Source organism: Vicugna pacos, chromosome 27 (assembly GCF_048564905.1).
Source record: "Vicugna pacos chromosome 27, VicPac4, whole genome shotgun sequence".
In the NCBI taxonomy this organism is placed as follows: Eukaryota; Metazoa; Chordata; class Mammalia; order Artiodactyla; family Camelidae; genus Vicugna; species Vicugna pacos.
The window spans coordinates 14,220,646-14,239,409 of NC_133013.1; the positions used below are offsets into that span (position 1 = coordinate 14,220,646).

Here is an 18,764-nt window from a genome sequence, read left to right on the forward strand (position 1 = left end):
CATCAGTTTGAAGTAAGGAAGAGATGGAAAAACACCAGTATCTGCCCCAGTTTTTGTATTTCCGAGAAACGTAGGGTGTGCTGAAGTACAGGTTGGGACCAAGTAGCATTGAGGGCCTCCAGGTGTTTGTACGTCTTGTCCTCAACCACGTGGTCTGTGTCCTCTCTCTCTTTCCCCGGCACCTGCCTCCATCATTTCTTCTGGATTTATCTGCTGATACCATCCGAGGAAATGATTGAAACGACATGCTTCTCCAAGGGCCACATTCACAGAGACAGTTGCCATTTACATAAAATCTTATTTCCAATGTCCTGCTCAAGACCTACTAGCATTGCATTGTAATGCCTAATGATTTGCATCAGACTTGAAGAGCTGGGCAATGATTACTTTGGAAATAAATGAAGGAATAGCCATTTTCTTTGGGCTATTTTTTTTTTAAAACCTATATTGAGCACTGATTTTACTATGAAAATGTAGTTGCTTTAATAAAGAATAATTCTCCCAAGGAAATGGAACGGTTGGCATGGGGGTGAGTTAAGCTTGCAGGGTAAGAAAGGAGCCTGTTGCTAAGCTGGGATGTGACGTCTGAGGACCGAGGTTTCCCACCTCCGTTTCCCTGGGAGACATTTCAGTTGCACCTGTGGATTGTGGCCAAGTTCCCAGTGGCAGGAGATGTCAAGGACCCTCACGGGAAAAAGTCTCCTTTCCAAAGAAGGGTGCTGGCTGCTGCCATGTCATGTTTGAGTCCCTGCAGCTGTCTTTTTATATCGCTGGTCAACTGAACTCATCCATTTGTCATGCTGCCTTTGTGTTCCGTGTTCCGGGTTAATCGCCTTCTTTATTTCAACCCTTGGTTCCGTTAGACTGCCCATTGAAACACTCTCAAAGCTCTGCAAAGCCCTCCTTTGGTGATCCGATAGCTATGTGTTCATGCGTTTCAGATGTGGGAACACTAGACTTGGGGAAGGTTAAGACAGTTTTTTAAGTGCTTTCTGGGAAGCAAATCTAGTCTCCGCCCTCTGCATTAATTATAGACATTTCTCTGCAGACTAATGGAAACAGTTCTATAGCAGGAATTCCTGAGGAAACAAAGCCTAAAAAGAAAAAAGAAAAAAAAAGCAGCAGCTCTTTGCAAAGTGGATGTGCTCATGGTTCCGAAGCCACATTCAAGGCCACAGAAATTGCCTGTTTTTATTTCAGTTGAGCCAAATACCTGGGTGTACCACTATCCCCTTCTGCAAAGACAGAGAGAACTGTCAAGTTGGATTTTCAGATCTGGATCAAGATGGACCAGATATATATGTAGTTCAAGGCCCTGGTGGCCCATGGCAGCTGATACAACACCGGGAAACAATGGCATTTGGAGTTTAATCAAAGCTGTGCATTCTCGCTGAGTTGCTTGGACACCCTGGGTGAACAGCGCTCTCTGTCCTCCCTCTCTCGCTCCCTGTCTCATGGACCTGTTTAAATATGGAAGGATCAATCTCTTGATTAGAAATAAGTAATATGTCTTTGTGAAGCTAAGATAAAATGGAAGGAGAGTAAGTTTTCCATATATTGATCACCTTTTGGGGGGAAAAGGTAGCCATAGAAAAGAAACTGGACTGTAGATGAAGAACAAAGGTGAACTTTTGGGCTGCGAGCATGGACGCCACAAGCAATACCCTTCCCCGCTTCCTTCTTCTGCCTCCAACTGAATTTCCAGTGCAAATGAAGCCCAGCTCCCGTGAGGAGTCAGTAACCATTTTTTCAGCCATTTCAGCATCTTTTCATATCATGATGGAAACTGTTGAAATTGCATTTTCTTGGGATTTTTATGCCAGAGAGAATAAATCATGTTGCTTTGCAAAAAATAAACAATCACACAAATAACAGGGTCAGGCTAAAAAGAAGTCCTGGAGGCACCAGCGGGCCAGGTAACAGGGCCTCAGAGAGGGTAACTCACTCAAGCACACTCTTTCTTGAGTCCACTGAATCCAGAGTGGAAAAGATAACGCAAGGTTGAGGGCGGGTGCCATCTTCAAGTAATATTAGCCTGACAAGCTTCGATTTCAGGTGAGTTCAACTGCAAACGATGGGGCTGTAGATGGCCAGATCCTGGCTGGAAGGGGATGTGAGAACGTGGGTCACTTATCAGAGCCAGCCCCATAAGAGGGGTGGGGCCATCTTGGGTCTTTTGCTCAGATGACAGAGAGCGACCATCAGTTCCCCGAGCTACTATCTGGCCAGGGATGTAATGAACGTAGTGGAGACTCTAAGGTGCAGGTCACTGGCAGGCATCAACCTGACCATCCGCATGAGGGAGGAGTCCTATCAGCAGACTAAGGATGCAGAGGAGGAACCAGCCAATGGGGAAGAGTCCTCGCAATGCCTGGGAAGGCAGCTAAAGCTCCATCCAGGGGGTGAGGCTTGTGGGAGGGTCTGTGAACTTAGAGGAGGGAAGTCAAAGCCCCAGAGGGTGATGAGTCTGAGGTTGTTAGTTCGTCACTCATTCAACTGTACAATGAGCACCAAATGCCATGCACTACCCTAGGCAGCGTACCCCGAGAGGAAGCCGTTCCCTGCACTGCCGGCGTTTACAGACAGTAGGAGAACCAGAAAGGAGAACCAGGTGGTGACAGTACAGGACTACGGAATGCATCAGTGGGATCTGTACCAGTGCTGTGGGGCATCTAATTCCAGCCAGAACCTGGGGAGCAATGAACAGTTATCATTTCTCAGTGTCCATGCTGTGCTCCACACTGTGTTTGTTGCCTTCACACGGGATCTCATTTAAGTCATCACAGCAGGTAAAGCAGGTGACAATATTCCCATTTTACAGAGGAGGAAACTGGGGCTCAGAGGAGTCAGATGGCTTCCTTGACGCCACACCAGTAGCAAGTGCTGGGGTGAGAATTTGAACCCAGGTCTGTTTTGGCTCCAAAGACCATGCTCTTTTGAACAATTCAAAGCCCACGAATATAGAACACACACAGCCAGAAACACTCCCCAAAAGTGTCTCTTAGACTTGTTCTGCCCAAAGATCCAAGAGAGAAAGATAGCAGAGATTACAGTGCGAGACAGAGGAAGAATTAAAATAGTGCTTTTAATATAATTTTCAGCAAACGTACAGTAGGTACTTTACATCACATTGTTTCTAAACTGCTCATCTGGAAAATATAAGCTGCAAAAATACAGAATACCACACTCAAAATCTATTGAGTATGTGCTTTTCTCCCCCTCCCCCCACCTCTATTCTGAGAAACTGGGTCATTTTTACCCCCTTTTATTAAAATCCAGCCTCGGCTGCCTTCAGAAGAACTGTTGGAGCCCTCAGTCAGAGAATTATTCTGAAGAGGGGGTTTTCTAAAGCGTGTCAGCAGGCCATCCCCAAGGGAGCCAAAGGAGGGATGGGCAGAAGGAAATTTGCACACCAGGTCAGTATTTTTAGTGATCCAGGAAAAATGCCTACTCCAGGGGTTTGGCGGATTCCTGGCCACAGCCACCTCCTTGGTCCTCATCACAGGCCTGTGCCTGGGGCCTCAGAGGACCACACACTGGCCGGACAGTCCACACAGGGACCCTTGGGTTCGCGGGCAGGGCAGAGCACGCTAAGCCAGGCCCGCGAGGTCTGTGGACGGTGGTGGGCTGTCCTCTGCAGGAAGAGGAAGGGGGCCAAGCCCTCAGCTTCTCACAAAGGAGTCTTCTGAAGGTGACTGTGACTCGGGGCAGGTTTTCTCAGTCTCAATGTCTTGGTACTCTGTGCCTAAAGGGGGAGGGGGGGAAGAGAGCCAAGAGGAAAAAGAGATCGGTCTTTTCTGGTTTTCCTCCTTTTTTTCTCTTAAGGCTTGTCTAATAGCATCCTGGCGTTCCAGTGGGATGGACGAGAGCAGGAAGCCGTGTCAAATGCTGGATTTTGCTCCGTGTCACCCCAAGGAATTAGACCCCCAAGCCCAAAGACCTTGGAGGCCAAATCTCTCTGAGAAACACCTCTCTCTACGTCCCTATACTAACACCCATGTGGATGTTTCTTCTGTGGGGACAAATAAGGTGTAACCCCAGTCATCAAGTTATCTTCATCTTAGCTAAGTCACCAGCGACAGGCCTTGTGTGCCAGGACACTGTCACTGCAGTCTCTGTTGAAGTAGTGCCTGGATTTCCACACTGGGTTTTGCAGCTGAGATCTGGCTCATAGAAGCAGCAGCCCATATGTTCTGGGCAACTTGGAGCATCCTTCCTCAACTTTCACACGGCTCCAGCGCCTGCAGTCTCGGGGGTTCTGTTAGAAGCCGTGGGGGCAGGGAGTTGGGGAAGGTGGAATAGGAGTGAGAGTTGGGGCTGGTTCTCATACGGAGAACGAATAAGGTAGAGGATGGTGAGGGGCTGCTGAACTTCTGACGTGGCTAAGGTGACAGAAGGGAGCGGTGTTTTTCAACTTCTCCAGTGTTTATTACAGTAAAAAAAAAAAAAAAAAGCCTCATCGTAGATTTCTGTGCTTGTCGGCAGAACTTGGCAGAGGTTTCCACCTCCGGCTCTTGGCTTGTTTCTCTGTGGGAATCTGGACTTCTGTGGGGGTTTTCCCAACAGCAGATGCCCTGCTGGCCTCACTGATGCTTTCTAAGAAGCCAGATCTGTGTTCTCACTTTGGTGGCTTGTGTGGTGTCATGGAAAGAGCACTGGTTCAGGAGTCAGACAGACCTGGCATTGGCTCGCGGTGACTTTCTAACTAGCTGTGTGACCTTGGGAAGCTTTGGGTTACTGAGCCTCAGTTTTCTGATCTGTAAAGTGGAAACAATTATACTTACCACCTAGAGCTGGTGGGAGGAGCTGCTAAGAGCATTACCTGGGATCATACCTCAGAGCACCTGCCCGTGGGCAGCAAGGTCTTCATAAATAGGAGCTTCCCAGACCCCTTCCTCCTCTAAGGAGCTGGGCTAGAGTGTAACTTATGTGTCGGCTGGGTTCCTCTTGTCATTAAAGTTCCTACACTGCATCCTTCCACTTCATTTTATGGCTTTAGATTGTAAAATCCAACAGTCTTGACAACACATCTCTATGAGAGTTACCTTCTATTACGTTAGCATGAATTTAAGAAAAAAACCCCATTATTTTCTGGGATTTAATGGGAAGGTAAAACCTCAACCTATGGGATATTAAACCTCCAGAAAATCTACTGTGTTGTTCCATCTGCTGTTAGTTAAGAGAACATATATCACCTGACCTTACAGAAAAATTGTGCTAATCATCAGTTACCAATTGTTGGCCTGAGTCATTAATACAAAAATAGAAATGTCTAGAAACTCTCTGTTCCTAAAAAGTCTAGTATCTGATAACAGAGCAGGACGTATCCAATCAGCGACCAGCACTGGTGTGTCTGAGGCTCTGGGCTGGAGGCAAGCTCCTGAGGCTGGTGCTGGGGACCACAGGGGTCTCCCCACGAGGAGCGGATGAGCAGCACTGAGGACTGCCTCCCTGGCATCTCGGCCCTTGGAAAGTGCATTTTAGAATGCTTTAGAGCAGAGGAGTCTCCTGCTTCCTCTCACCTGCCTGCTGCTGGTAGAACACCCCATATAAATTGATCGCTGGGCTCTGTGGTTAAGACCAGGAATAACACAGGAAGAATGGATGTCCCCAGAAGACAGCCGTTGTGATGTCCTGGTTGTTACATTAGGGGGCACGGGAGAGAGTGAGGGGCCCCAGAGCCCATTTGAGTCGGGGTCTTCTGCTGAGGCAGTGCCTACAGGCGGGGAGGGGTCCGTCATTCCTTGCCCAGTAGGAGGGGGAGTCCCTGCAGGACTAAGAACACAAGCTTTGGATTCACAGACCTGGGTTTGACCTTGAGCCAGTTCTGGAGGCTTTCTCAGCCTCATTTTCCTCTTCTGCCAACTGAAGCCTAACAACCTTTCTTGCCCCACAGGATTATGGTTGAGATTAAATGAGTGAATACATGAATAAGCTGGTTCATAATAAGTGCCTGATAACCGTTATTATTAGTTAGTATTCGTATGATTCTCCCTGGCACATCTACTAGCTTTATAGTGTTTTGTGTTGGTGGGAAGGAGGGGAGAAATTTGAAATACTATGATCTGGATTCACTTTTTTTTTTTGTCTCTTTCCTACATTTGCCCCTCCTATGCCCCTTTCCATCACTTAAGAGAAAGAGGATGATTACTCTGGTAGAACTAGGGAGTGAGTGTCAGAGCTGGGAGATTGTATAGTTCAATTTCCCCTCGTTACTCAGGAGAAAGATAATGCTGCCTTCAGTTCTAAGCCCTGACAATAATGGGGCACTTACCTCATTCTTGGAACATGGGATACCTGGATTAGGTTCTTGTGGCTGAAAGGCCTTTCTAAGGGATGACAGCCCATGACACAGCAGCCTCCGTGGCCATGGTCCAGCAGACCGTGTGCCAGGCTGCGTCAGCCCTCAGCTGAGCTCCGGAACTGAGATCAGGGCGCTACAGCCCTCCCGTGGCCAAACCCAGCAACCACCTGTCTTTGTAAATAAAGCTTTATTGGCATACGGCCCGCCATTTTTACACATCATCTAGGGCTGGTTCCGGCTATGGCAACACGGTGGAATAGTGGCGACAGACTCTATGGCTTTCAAAGTCTAAAAAGTTACCACCTGGCCCTTGACAGGTTTGCACTTGCTCTGAGGGGCCTCTCAATGGAGGGGCCATTCCCCTGGCTCCCTGGCAGACACCCACTACCCTTTAGTTCATGGTTTCTAGACCACCTGCTCTCGGAAGACTTCCTGATTCTTGACGCCATGGGGCAGGACCTCCCAGCACCCTGAATCGGCTCTCCTTGCACCCACACACAGACACACAGACCCCAGCTCTTAAAAGGACTGTTCTGTTGCTTTTGTTTGTGTTCAGGCCTGTCTGGCTCATTAACCTGTGAGTTCTTAGAGGACGGAACCATGTCTTTCTCACCTTTGTACCTGGTTCAGGGCCTGGCACGTAGTCAAAATTTTAATAAAGCTGTGAATAGAAACACATGTTTGGAAAATACCAGGCTCACACATCCTCTCTCAAATGGCACTAATCCTGAAGAGGGAAATTGAGCTGCCTTGTGGACAGTCTCTGAGAAGCAGTTCTGTCCCTGTCTCCACAGCAGTCAGATTTCTAAGGTGCCGGGGAAACTGGGCTTTTCTCAATTTCCCATTTTAGGCTTTCTCTCATGCCCTTCCTGCCATGATAACCAAGCACGTGGAGGCCACCTACAAGTGTGAGAAAAGGGAGGCGTGGGTGAGTGGCTGTGTGTAGATGGTGTAAATTCCACCGTGATCCTAGGGACCAGACCCCCTAAGAGGCATGTGAACAAAAATATCTTCCTTGCGTATTCTATTTTTAGAGAGTCCTCTGTTTTACTGATTCATTCTTGAGCAACCATCATACCCCAGGGGGCTAGGACCAGAGACTATCATTATGGCCGGTCACTCTCAGAGATTAGGTCTTCATAGCTGTTTGGAACTCAAGAACTTGAACTGAGTTGGGGAGGGAATAAGGAAGGAAGGGCAGAGAGAGGAGGATAAGGACTCTATCTGTGTCCTAATTTCCAGGCTGAATTTAATTTCCCTCGCACTCTCTTTTGGAAAACGTGGCACCCCTTAGGAACTTGACCTGGATTCTCACCTAAAGGGAAACACAGATCATGGCTGAGTGGAGGCAGCAGAGGACAGTGACATGAGGTCAGTGGAGCAGTCAAGTCCCTACTTTGTGTCTGGTACCCTCTCCTGGCTTCTGGACAAATCTATAGTTCTCCCAAACCATTAAAACAGTCAGATAAGAACAGCACAAGACAGCAAGTATTCTGTCTGTTGGATGCTGCACTAAATAAAATCACTTGCCTGGTTTTCTCCCTTCATCTAAACCAAACCAAGTAAACAATAAAGTAGAGCATAAATCCACCAAACCGGACAGAAGTTCACCTCATCCTCTCCATCTGCTCTTGATGGTACGATCAGCTGCACTGATTTCTACAGGTTGAGCTTTATTGCTTCACAGTGCTCAGGAGTGCACTCAGGACTCCCACGCAGGGCTTAGAACACGGGCCTGCCTGGTGGATTTGACCGGGTAGAAAAGAAACCACATGCCCCAGGACCTGAAGAGTGGGCAGCAAGAAACCCAGCCTTGCAGGCTCATGGGGAGCCAACAGCTACTCTTCCGCAGGGGGCTTCTCTGTGAGTGTGTATGTGAGTGTGTATCTCTCTCTCTCTCTCTGTATATATATATATCTATCTCACATGTTCCTCATGAATGGCCTGCTTCAAAAGTGTAGAAAATAATCCACTAGCACACAGCAGAATCTTTTTCCTGAGAAAACCCCTCAGGAGAGGTGTGGCTGTCATCCTAGGCTGCCACGCACGGAACGTTTCTGTGGGTCACCTTGGGGCCGCGTGCTTCCTACCGGGAAGGCGTGGGAACTCCCGCCACACCTGCAGGACGGGATGCTCTAGGTCATTACTGGGGATGAGGAATTGGAATCAGGGATTTGAAAACATAGATGCCACTTAACCGAACTTTACAAATCATCACTAGGGGAAGCTATTCCACTGGAAGGTGTCGAGATAGAAGTAATTTTTTATGGAGAAGCATGTTCCCTCCTGCTCGGAAGACATTAGGAAGTCTGTCGAAGGATGCCTTAGAAGCTCTTGGTTTCCCTTTATTATTCTGTCTGTGAAGCGCTGCTAGCAAACCCCTTAGGGAACCCCTGAGCAGAGACCTCTCTGGCTCCTTCGTTAGCTGTGAGGAAGACCTGCGTGCTGGGGCCTCCTCGAGTGGCAGTGTCCCCGGGGTGCCTGGGAGCTTCACAGCCCACCTTGTGGAGGCGTAACAAAGGCAGCCCAGCGAGCAGCCTCGGCAGGGGGAAGACAGCAGACCCTGTCCCCCAGAGATAGATATTTTTACAAAATGTGTTCACTTCATATGCAGGAATAATATTGGTAGAAAACTTCTTTGTCTCTTTGCAGGAGTTACAAAAATCTGTCACAAGTTGCAGCAAAGAGAGCCTTCTCCATCCATCCGTGGGCACGTTCAACTAAGGTGGTGGAGGGGTGTGTGGCAGAGGAGAGAGAATTTGTTAGCATTCACTTTCTAGGTTTATGCCATCCCTTGCATTTCTGTTTTCTGTAAGTCCAATGGAGATCTCACCAGGAAATCTTTCCATTCAAAACCCAGCACGAAACCAAATGAATAACCAAGGGGCAGGATTGAGCAGTGTAGGTACGATGGTTCTTTGGAGTGCAAAAGGAAAATTAAAGCCAAATTAGGTTTTCCGTTCTATAGTATATGAGAAATTTAAAAATTTAACGGTCACGACACACACGTTAGAGCCACCTTACAAGAGGGGACTTTAAATTTAGATCCAATTTTTGATAAAACTGAGCCCTGGAGTTGCTCTCCTTGGTCATCCTAACGTCTTATTCAGCCTAAAATCCTAGGAAAAATCTCTGAAATGCAACAAGTTTTCAAAAACCTTAAAAAAAAAAAGCAAATAGGCCCACGAAACACTAGATCCTGGGACCCCAATGTGTGTGGTCTGAGTTTGGAGAGCTACACAACAGTATACAAGAGGGCAGTGATCTGCTAGCAATACATTTTCAAAAGAAAACCAACCCAGCACCTATACAGTACGGACTCACAGCCTTAGGAGCAGCAGCGCATACACAGTTTATGAATTCGATGGGAGCCATCCGGCCTTTAACTAGTTAACATATTGATGAATATCCCTATTTTCAGGACCAAGGACACTCAAGCAAAACAGGTGAGTTGTTCCAGAGGCAGCCCCAGCAGCTGATCACAGTGGCCCCGCGCCACCACCCAAGTCTCTTTTGGGCATCCTTGCTCCGTGGTACTTTCTCTAGTTTGGGGCTGTCACTCAAACTGCCCCATTTACAGTGTGTGTTAAAAATCTGGCACAACGCCCCCCTCTCCCCTGACTCTGTTCTTTCCCGATTCTTTGGTCGCCTTCTGGATGAACTGCAAAAGGTGTCCGAGGTGAAAAAGGGGGTCCTAACCATCCAACTAACCAAACCACCCTTGGGGGTCCTTCCAGGGCCAGGAGGTCCCTGCAGCCGCGTGAAAGGTGGGTTAACTGGGCCCTGTGTGTGTGTGTGTTTGCGCATGCGCTCTCGCATAAGCCCGGCCCCTTCTGCAAACGGCCTCCTCAGGCTGCCTGAAGGCGGCGAGCGGTTCCCCATGATTCTTACCCCAAACGATATGTTCACTTCGGGCTGTCTGAAGTTCAGCGGGTTTCAATACACACACAGAGCCCTCTAGGTTCAACACTGACCCTGAAAACATGACTGACATTTCCAGGCACTGGCGTGCAGTAGCTTCCAGGGGCTTGGGTGTCTGTTCAGTGCTCCAGACACCACAGGCCGCTCGGAGCTTGTGCCAGGGAACCGTTCTCTCTGGCTCCTCTCCCCAGAAGCCCTGCACCAGACACACAACCCACAGCTAGGCATGTCTCCTCCACAAAGGGGTGCCTCTTGGCATCTGAAGCAGAAATAGGCAAGGGCTTCCCATGACAGCGATCACTGAATCACGGGGAATAAATCGAGAAGGCAAATTTGCAATTCATCACGTTATCCCCTGTTGTCTCAAATGTGATTCTTTTAAAGGCAGGCTGCATATACCCCCTCTTTTTCAAGCACTTGTTTTTTCTTCTCGTCACATGCTGTATGTTTGTGTTGTTTTCGCAGAATATCCGAATGAGGGGAAAATGATTAAAAAATTACAATAGATTAATTGCATCCCTTGAATCACATTATATTTTTGGTGCATTAAAAAAAGGAGAAAAGTAAAAGCAACCAGCATAATAAATTCGGTCTAGAGAACTGTGTTAGTGACTGAAGGGTTAACACAGATTTTAGAAGTAGTTAAAAATAGTGTTAGAGGATTATACATACAACAGTTTGAAATTCATATGCATTGCATTTTTTTCCCCTTAAAAATGGCAAAATGTTTGGCAAATATAAGCAAATGACTTGGACTGTGTTGGGTTTCACCGGCTCTGAGCGAAGTCAGTCATAGCCAGGCAAAGCCCACTGCTTCCTGAGGTCACTCTGCGGGGCTGGGGGTAGGGGGGCGCCCACCGCTGAGAGGTGCCGCGGGGAAGGGGAGGTGCTGGCCCCCCACGCCCGGCTCCCCCTGGGGCCCTCAGTCTTGAGAAATGGAAATGGAGCTGGTGAGAGGTGCCAATTACAGACTCCAGCATGGATCACCCTTTAGCATCGCTGAGAGAACTCTGGGGCCTTGAACCACATGTAGACTGGGTGAGTCGTCTACACAGCGACCCATATTGCAAAAGTCAGAGAGGAGCGGACCTCCACTCCTCCGACTGGCGTGCCTCTCCACCCGCCGTGTGGACGGGGAGGGTGGCACGGGCTGTGTCACTAGTGCTTATCCTGGCAATGTTGTCAACTTGTATTTTTTTAGTAGACATTTTTAAAAAATATTTGTTTTGTATGTGTATGTATATCCAGAAATGTCCGTCCTCCAAGCTGGCCACAACTGTTCCCTGAATTTGGCAGTGCCTGTTGCTTGCAGCTGTCGGTATCCTGAAAAAACATGAGGTGCCTTCAAAGAGGAGACTCTGAGCCCCAGGAGGTCGCACATCAAACATGTGATCCCACGCTCTCCTTATTCTGAATCCTGTCTGGCTCTGATTTTGAGGAAAAGGACAAAGGTGGTGTGTGTACATGTGGGTGTGTCTCCGTGTGTACTGAGGTTTTTTTTTTTTTTTTTGGAAACCTTTTTCTTTTTTCTAGGAAAAATGACCCTTTGATTACTAATACAGAGTTCAACCCTCCTTCAGTCACTATAAAACGGACTCCATGTTTTCACACCACTCATGATCTTCAAGGTTATAGATAAATTTTGTCCTATGTGTCTGGTTTGCGGGCACAGGGTCCCTCCCCAGATTGTCTAGGGTCAGAGTAGAGGCAAAGAACTCACTGGTGCTCAGCCCGCCCTCGTGGTTTTTGATGTATCGTTTATAGTTTTTCCTCAGGCACTGCCACGTGGTGGTGTAGAGGATGAAGGCGACGGACTTGAGCGCAATGGCGATGCTGACGTAAAGGTATCTGTAGGCCACGTTGTCGTAGAGGACGCAGGCGCCCTGCTCCCCGCAGAACGTGCTCCAGAACAGGCAGGTGGAGTCGATGCCGGCCCCGAAGATGAGGGGTGGGGGGATGAAGCCTGAGGGAGGGAAGAGGACAGTTAATGGTCGGGCTTGACGGCTGGTCCTGTCCCCGTGGTGTGTGCGTATCTCTTCCTACAGGACTGCAGGGCTTGTGGGGTCGTACGCGGTGGTTGGGCTCTCAGCGCGGCCTCTTACTTACTGCACAAACCTGTGCAAGTTATTTAAGCCCTCTGGGCCTTAGCTTCCCCTTCTGCAAAATGGGGTTCATAATATCCTTATCAGATTGCTGTGAAGGCTGACTCACTGGCTACCTGAAAAGCATTTACAGCAGTGCCGGGCACACAGTAAAAAAGAAGATAAATGACAGCTGGTACTGTCATTATCACCATCATCCACTGAGAGGGTCCGAGTCTTCCCTGAAGGGAGACATTCCTGGTACACACATATACAAATGATGTATGTGGACACATGTATATGCGCACATGTGTATGTAAATATACGTGTATATGGTTTAAGGTGGGAAATATCTGCACATATACTGACACCTTCCCTTCCCCTCGATATTGTTACCCAGGCCAAGCTCACATAGCTCACTGTATGACAGGCCAATAAATCAAGGGATGAGTTGTCAGGGCAAGGAATAGTGACTTTATTTGGAAAGCCAGCAGATTGAGAAGATGGTGGCCTAGTGTCCCAAAGAATCATCTTCCCCGACTTAGAATCCAGGCTTCTTTTACACTAAAAGGAGAGGGAGTAAAGCATTTCCTGGTTCTGGTCAGCCTCCGGAGGGGAGGCGTTCATTTCTTTTTCTCTGCCATCCTTCACGGGCGGGCCTGGTCAGGGTGTTTCCTGTGAGCTCCACAAAAGTATTTTAGCTTAACGTTCATTACCTGGGAGACAGGGTTCCCAGAGATGGGCCGTTATGTATAATTTAAGTTTATAGGCAGCATCTCTTTCGTGATTAACTTGCAGTAAAAGCCACAGAACACAAAGGTGAAAGTTAAAGAAATAGAGCCAATACGGGTCTTGTTCTTCCCAGATCTGTTCTTCCCTCTTACGGTATTAAGACTGGATCAGAATACTTCCCATCCTGAGCTGGGAACTGGTTTTAAAACCTTCCCAGTAGATCATTTCAGGCAACCACCAGTCATCACAGAAGGCAGATGAGATGAAAACGGGCATCCTTAATTCAGTTTGTGTTACTCTGGGCTCGTGCACCTGCCGTTATCCCTCAGCTCAAAGGTTATCAGGCCTGGCTGCACATTAAGTTCACCTGAGATGCCCCATCCTAGATTAAATCAGATTAGTGGGTGTGGCCCAGTCACTGGCATTGTTAAAATGAAACATTCCCAGGTGATTCTGGCCTGTTGGGGGAAAAATGTTTCATCTGTACTCTGGGAAAACAATGGGTGGGTCGTTGATACAAAATTGATTGCTTTGGGAAAAAACAGCATCCCCAAGGCCAGACTGCGGTGCCAATCACCTTCCGTGAGGAGCGGGAAGTAACCTCTGGAAGCAGGTGGTGACAACTCCAAGGTGCCTTTGCTGAGGTCTCCTGATGCCTGAAGTATTCTTTCTAGGGCCAGCCCTGAGTTTGACTTTTTTAAATTACGGACGGTCCTGCTAAGAATTTGATGATACAGACCCTCTGTCCATAAAAATACACTTACCCACAAACTCACACCCACATTTCGGGGGGTTCATGGACCCCAGAAGTCTGTCCACAATCGACAGAGTAAGAACGGCTACGTTCTCTCCACAGCACAGCCTCCGTGCTGAGGGGCCCGCAGGGGGCAGCCTGGGAGGGGGAGGGTTAATGAAGGAGGGAGGGCTTCCTTGGGTTTCTTGTAAATTGAAGTGTAGTTGATTTACAAGGCTGTGTCAGTTTCTAGTGTACGGCAAAGTGATTCAGTGACACATACATACCAATTCTTTTTCAGATTCTTTTCCATGATGGGTTATTACAAGATACTAAATACAGTTCCCTGTTATATACAGTAGGTCCTTGTTACCTATTTTATGTAGTGTGACTCTGTTAATCCCCAGCTCCTGTTTTATCCCTCCCCGCCCTTTCCCCTTTGGTAACCCTAAGTTTGTTTTCTGTGTCTGTGAGTCTGTTTTCTTGGTTTCAACGACAGGCCTGGGATGGGGTAAGGGCGGGGACGGGGGGACTGCATTAGCGGATCAGTGCTGACAAGGCTGGCCCAGGCCCGGATGCCGCAGCACTCGCCCTCAGCGCTCTCTGGCTCTGCTGCTTGTTACCCACAGAGAAACCCCCAAGAACTTTTCACTGAAACCTCGTTAAACCCCCCAGGCAGCTTGATTTAATAAACTCAAAACCCTGCACAAGCTGCTGCCTCTCTGCGGCTTCTAGGTGGGGCTGGTCTTGGCCAGGGGGAGCTCGTATTCCCAGCGTCCTCTGCCCAAAAAGGCTGCCCACGTGTTTTGAGACCCTCCTCACCAACCAGAGTGTCTTCTCCCAGCCCCTGCAACAAACGCCTTTCTTCATTTCCCTGAAACAGGGCCAACTGGAGGAACTGCCGTGGCAACAGTGGATGGACACCAAGCCATTCTCCATTACTTAGGTAAAGAAATGGACAGACGGTGGATAGACTTGGACATCAGTAGGACTAAGCTGGCCTGTTCTTATGGCCCAGTGGAAGGATGCAAATCCATTCCGCTTTCTATCTGTCAGACTTTCATTAGCCTGTGATTAGCTCGTCTTTTTTTTTTGGCAGCGGGAGGTAATCAGGTTTATTAATTTTTTAGAGGAGGTACTGGGGATTGAACCCAGGACCTCATGCTTGCTAAGCATGTGCTCTACCACTTGGGCAATATCCTTCCCCGACCCCCTGTCCTCTTCCTTCTGCCTCTCTGGTCCTCGCCTACCCATCACCAGGCAATGGGAAGTTAAGACCATGGCAGCTTTGCTATAAGCTTTGCCAAGGGGGAGGAACTGATGGTATAGGGGCCCCTTGCTTCACAATGCATGGGTCCCTGAAGAGTTAAATGCAAATCCAAGTTGGGCAAATTAGGTCAGATTTTAAGCACATCAGAGGAAATTTGCAAGATAACGGAACCATTCATTAATACTTGCTTAAACAATCTCTCTGAAGTGCCAACATGTAACTCCTTCACGTACCTGTATCCAAGTGAGGCTTTTTATAATGTTGTCTTAAAGTAGGGCACATTTCTACGTGCTAACCGTGTCAGTTTTATTCTTGTCAAGCTCTACTATTGGATGACAAGGCCCTGGAAAGAGTCAGATAAAGTCTTCAAACAGACACCAGAAAGCTCAGTGCCTAGCAAAGGTTTTCATGTCACACTCAGCGGTGTGGAGAGCCCTGTGGTAGAAACGACGGTCTAACTTAAGGAACTGAAAGGCTCAGGTAAGTCACTTCTCTCTGTGCCTCAGTTTCCTGATCTTTCAAATGGAACACCAGTCAGGGTCAAGGGGAGCACTGGTACCAATGAGCTGAGTGTTACGCAAGGGTCTGGGCCCTCCTTGTGGCGAGACCTCTTGCCACCTTATTCATCTTGCACTGGGGCCTCGGGGTGACAGTTTACACTAAACTCGGGGTTGAGTACCTTATGAGATTCCCTTGATATTTCTGAGTAGAGAAAACACTAGCTTCCTTTTCTGCCAAGTTCATCTTTTCCTTTTTATTGACTTAACATTCTTCCCCAGAGGGGGGCGCTAGCTACAGGCCCTGAATTCCAGGGGTACAGAGAATGTGAGGGATGGAGATCTTGCTGAGTCGCCTTTATTACTGGCCTCTGCCGCTCTAGAACTCCTTTCCACTTGGCGATTAATTTTCACACACGGCCACTCATTTTAAAATCTTTTTGAGGGGTACCCTATAAAAGCCCCTGGTTCCCCAGTGCCAGTGGAAGACTTCTACGGTGGGATGGCTGTCAAGAATCATGACTGTCTATTAACTATCCCCCAACCCCGCATGGGGTGTTCTGTGTACATCACATCCCCCCATAACCCCGTGACACCCCTTATTTTACCTACAGAGAAACTGAGACTGAGCAAGATTAATTATTTGTCCCAGACTTGGTATCTCAAAGCCCCTAATCCAATAATCTCCTCCCTACTAATTCAAAATTTGATTCAAGGAGAAGATTTTAGAGCTCTTATCAGGGATTTCCAGGGCTACAGAACACATGTTATTTACCCTTCCACTAATCTCCTGGGAATAACTGGTTTGTGGAAGCCTGGTTTTTGAAGCTTCCAACAGGGGTTCTGATCTTTGCAAAGTGTGGAGGGGGGAACATACACACAAATGCTACGGGAGGCTGGTTCTGATCTTCGCCCAGTGAGGCAGGGTCCTCCCTTCTCAGGGGCTGGGAGACTGTTATTTTGCAGACAGTCTCTCAGTATTTGAACACCGCAGGCAGTATTGGCAGATACCTGGAGGATGCCTGGTGGTGGCGAGGAAGCAGTCATTTTGTAACCAGACAAATGACCTTGGGATCCTTAGGAACTCTGTGACCCTGGTCAAGTTACTCAACTTTACCAATCTCAGTTTCATTGTTTATAAAATGGGCACAATAATGATTTCTTTCATTGAGCTGTTGTACGAACTAAAATGAGAGAGCATTTGTGAAAACCCCTCACATAACGGGCTCTCGACAAATCTGGTTCCTTTCCTTTTCTTTGGCTTTTCCTTGGGATAAATGAAAATTTGTCTTTTAAATCACCGTTTCCAGAGAAAGACTTGCACGAGAACACCCATCAAGCCAAGATTCAGCCAATAACCCCAACTGGCAAGAATTCTTCTCGTCCTAAGAACAAGTCAGTTTGAGAGGATAAGCAGCCGCTTCCAGAAGGGAGGCCGCGCGGGTAGGGTGTACGTTAGTGCCTGCTTCTGCTCGTACGCCCTCAGTTACCTAAGGAGTAAGGAGGCAGGGTGACGATAATGTAGTATTTCTTTAGAAACCCTGTGTTTTAAAAGAACGTGCTCCTCCCTGGAGTCTGAAGGAGCAGTCCTCTTTCTACGTCTCCTTGGGAGGATGAAGTAGGCAGTGACTAGCACCCCATCACTGGGAACCCACCATATGTTGGGGAGGGCGTCCGGAGGCTCGCTGCTGTTCCTCCGCTATTACAGAGAACATTAAAAGGATTAAATCTTACTTCCTATTACACTCGGGCCCAAATTGCAGCTATATTTCAATGCAAAAATTGCAGCACTGCTTAAGGAAATGGTCTGTGTTTTCCTGAAATCTATTAACAGAGATTAAACCCCAGGGTCTTGTATCTTGGCTACTTCATTCACTCCCCGGGTTAAAAACGCCAGGCCTAAGGATATTCTTTGGTTTAAACTTAAGAGGTGAACTGAAAGGCTTTTGTAAGAAAAATAAATTCACATTCCTTTATGGGACAAAATGGAAGCTGCAAATTACTCTGGCATTTACATTTCAAAAGCTAGCCATTCCTCTCCCAGCTGACCTGCCAAGACTTGAATTCACCACAGAATCTCTATTCAACCTGATGGAATGAATTTCTGTTGCCTCCAGCACAAGCTAGAGAGGGGGAGGTCAAAAAGTACCTTCTCCTGAAAGGATGAATGAGTTTCTGTTTCAGCAATGCCAGGGAGGAGACTGGACTCTTGACATCAGGCCAGCATCATCCATGGATACCTGACATTCACTTTTCTGAAATCCAAGAGGTTGGGAGGAGCTACTCTATTCTCATTTCATTCCTGGACGCCTTGTTAAACTCACTGAGGCTCAAAGAGCTTAAATAACCTGCCAAAGGCCTCATGACCAGTAATGGAAGCGCTGGACTTAAGCCCGGGGGTGCCTGACCGCGAAGGGGTCCGTGGCAAGTGTGCGGTGTCACCTTAGCACAAGTCAGGAGGAAAAGCCTGGGTGGTACCGGCACCCCAGGAGGTCAGACATCACTGGTGCTTAGTAAATGTCTGCTGAGTAAGCAAATAAATGCAGAGGTGAGTGGAAGGGGTCTCCCGTGCATTCCAGCCACCGCACCTTGCAACTGACCATCCCACCGCTGGGTGCCCGGCCTCCCAGGCACGCCGTGCTGACTTCTTCCTCTGCACTCATTTCCTGCGTTCATTTCTCCCACTTGCCCGGAGAACTTCTTTATAATCAAGACCCCACAACAGGAGCTCCACAAATGTTTGATGAGCCATGTCAGGAGCTTCCGAGATGCACTTCTCTTAGACTGGTTCACGAATCACCCACGACCCAGGGACAGTCAGCTTGGGAATGACACCCGTGTACAGAGGTGCACCCCGAGGCTGACGTTCCCGGTGCTCCTTGCCTGGCAGGCTGTTCCGGAAAACTAAGAGCAGGCATGTGTGGGAGGAGAGTCTGGGGTGGCGAGCCCACGCCACCTCTCACAATGCCCTAGAGACACCGGATTGTGCCTTACTCTATTAGAGGCTTCTCCGTAGGGCCAGTCACAGGGGCCCAAGTCCTCACCTTTACCTTGTGTTTCTGCTGCTTCTCTCATATTCTCATCTAGTCAGTTGTGGGGGTTCATCCGATGTTACCCCCCCGATATGGCTTCCGTGTGTCCTTGCCTTTCAATCCCCTGGCTTTACCTCAGTTTCTTTTTCTCTCAATGCTTTAGTTATCCTACAACTTGCCGAACTACCTTGCAC

General features: G+C 48.2%; 1 protein-coding gene and 1 long non-coding RNA gene across 8 annotated transcripts in view; one reads left to right on the forward strand and one right to left on the reverse strand.

The window, feature by feature from the left end:
• The window catches only part of LOC140689707 (uncharacterized), a 111,268-nt gene that overhangs the window by 90,580 nt on the left and 1,924 nt on the right, over positions 1-18,764 (forward strand). For 3 of the 5 annotated variants that reach the window (XR_012064760.1, XR_012064759.1, XR_012064761.1), the window contains 3 exons: positions 14,655-14,717; positions 15,362-15,521; positions 16,849-18,699. This is a non-coding gene — a long non-coding RNA (uncharacterized lncRNA). Of the gene's footprint in view, positions 1-14,654; positions 14,718-15,361; positions 15,522-16,848; positions 18,700-18,764 lie in introns of those variants that run through there. The other 2 variants (XR_012064762.1, XR_012064763.1) reach the window with 2 other exon arrangements.
• SLCO3A1 (solute carrier organic anion transporter family member 3A1) overlaps positions 3,067-18,764 on the reverse strand; it is a 263,922-nt gene continuing 248,224 nt past the window's right edge. The window contains exons 10-11 of one of the 3 annotated variants that reach the window (XM_072950745.1): positions 11,946-12,188; positions 3,067-3,745 (exon numbers count right to left, since the gene is read on the reverse strand). In XM_072950745.1, coding sequence (XP_072806846.1) covers positions 3,663-3,745; positions 11,946-12,188 — 326 coding nt within the window. In that variant the 3' untranslated portion in view covers positions 3,067-3,662. Of the gene's footprint in view, positions 3,746-10,741; positions 12,189-18,764 lie in introns of those variants that run through there. The other 2 variants (XM_072950744.1, XM_072950743.1) reach the window with 2 other exon arrangements.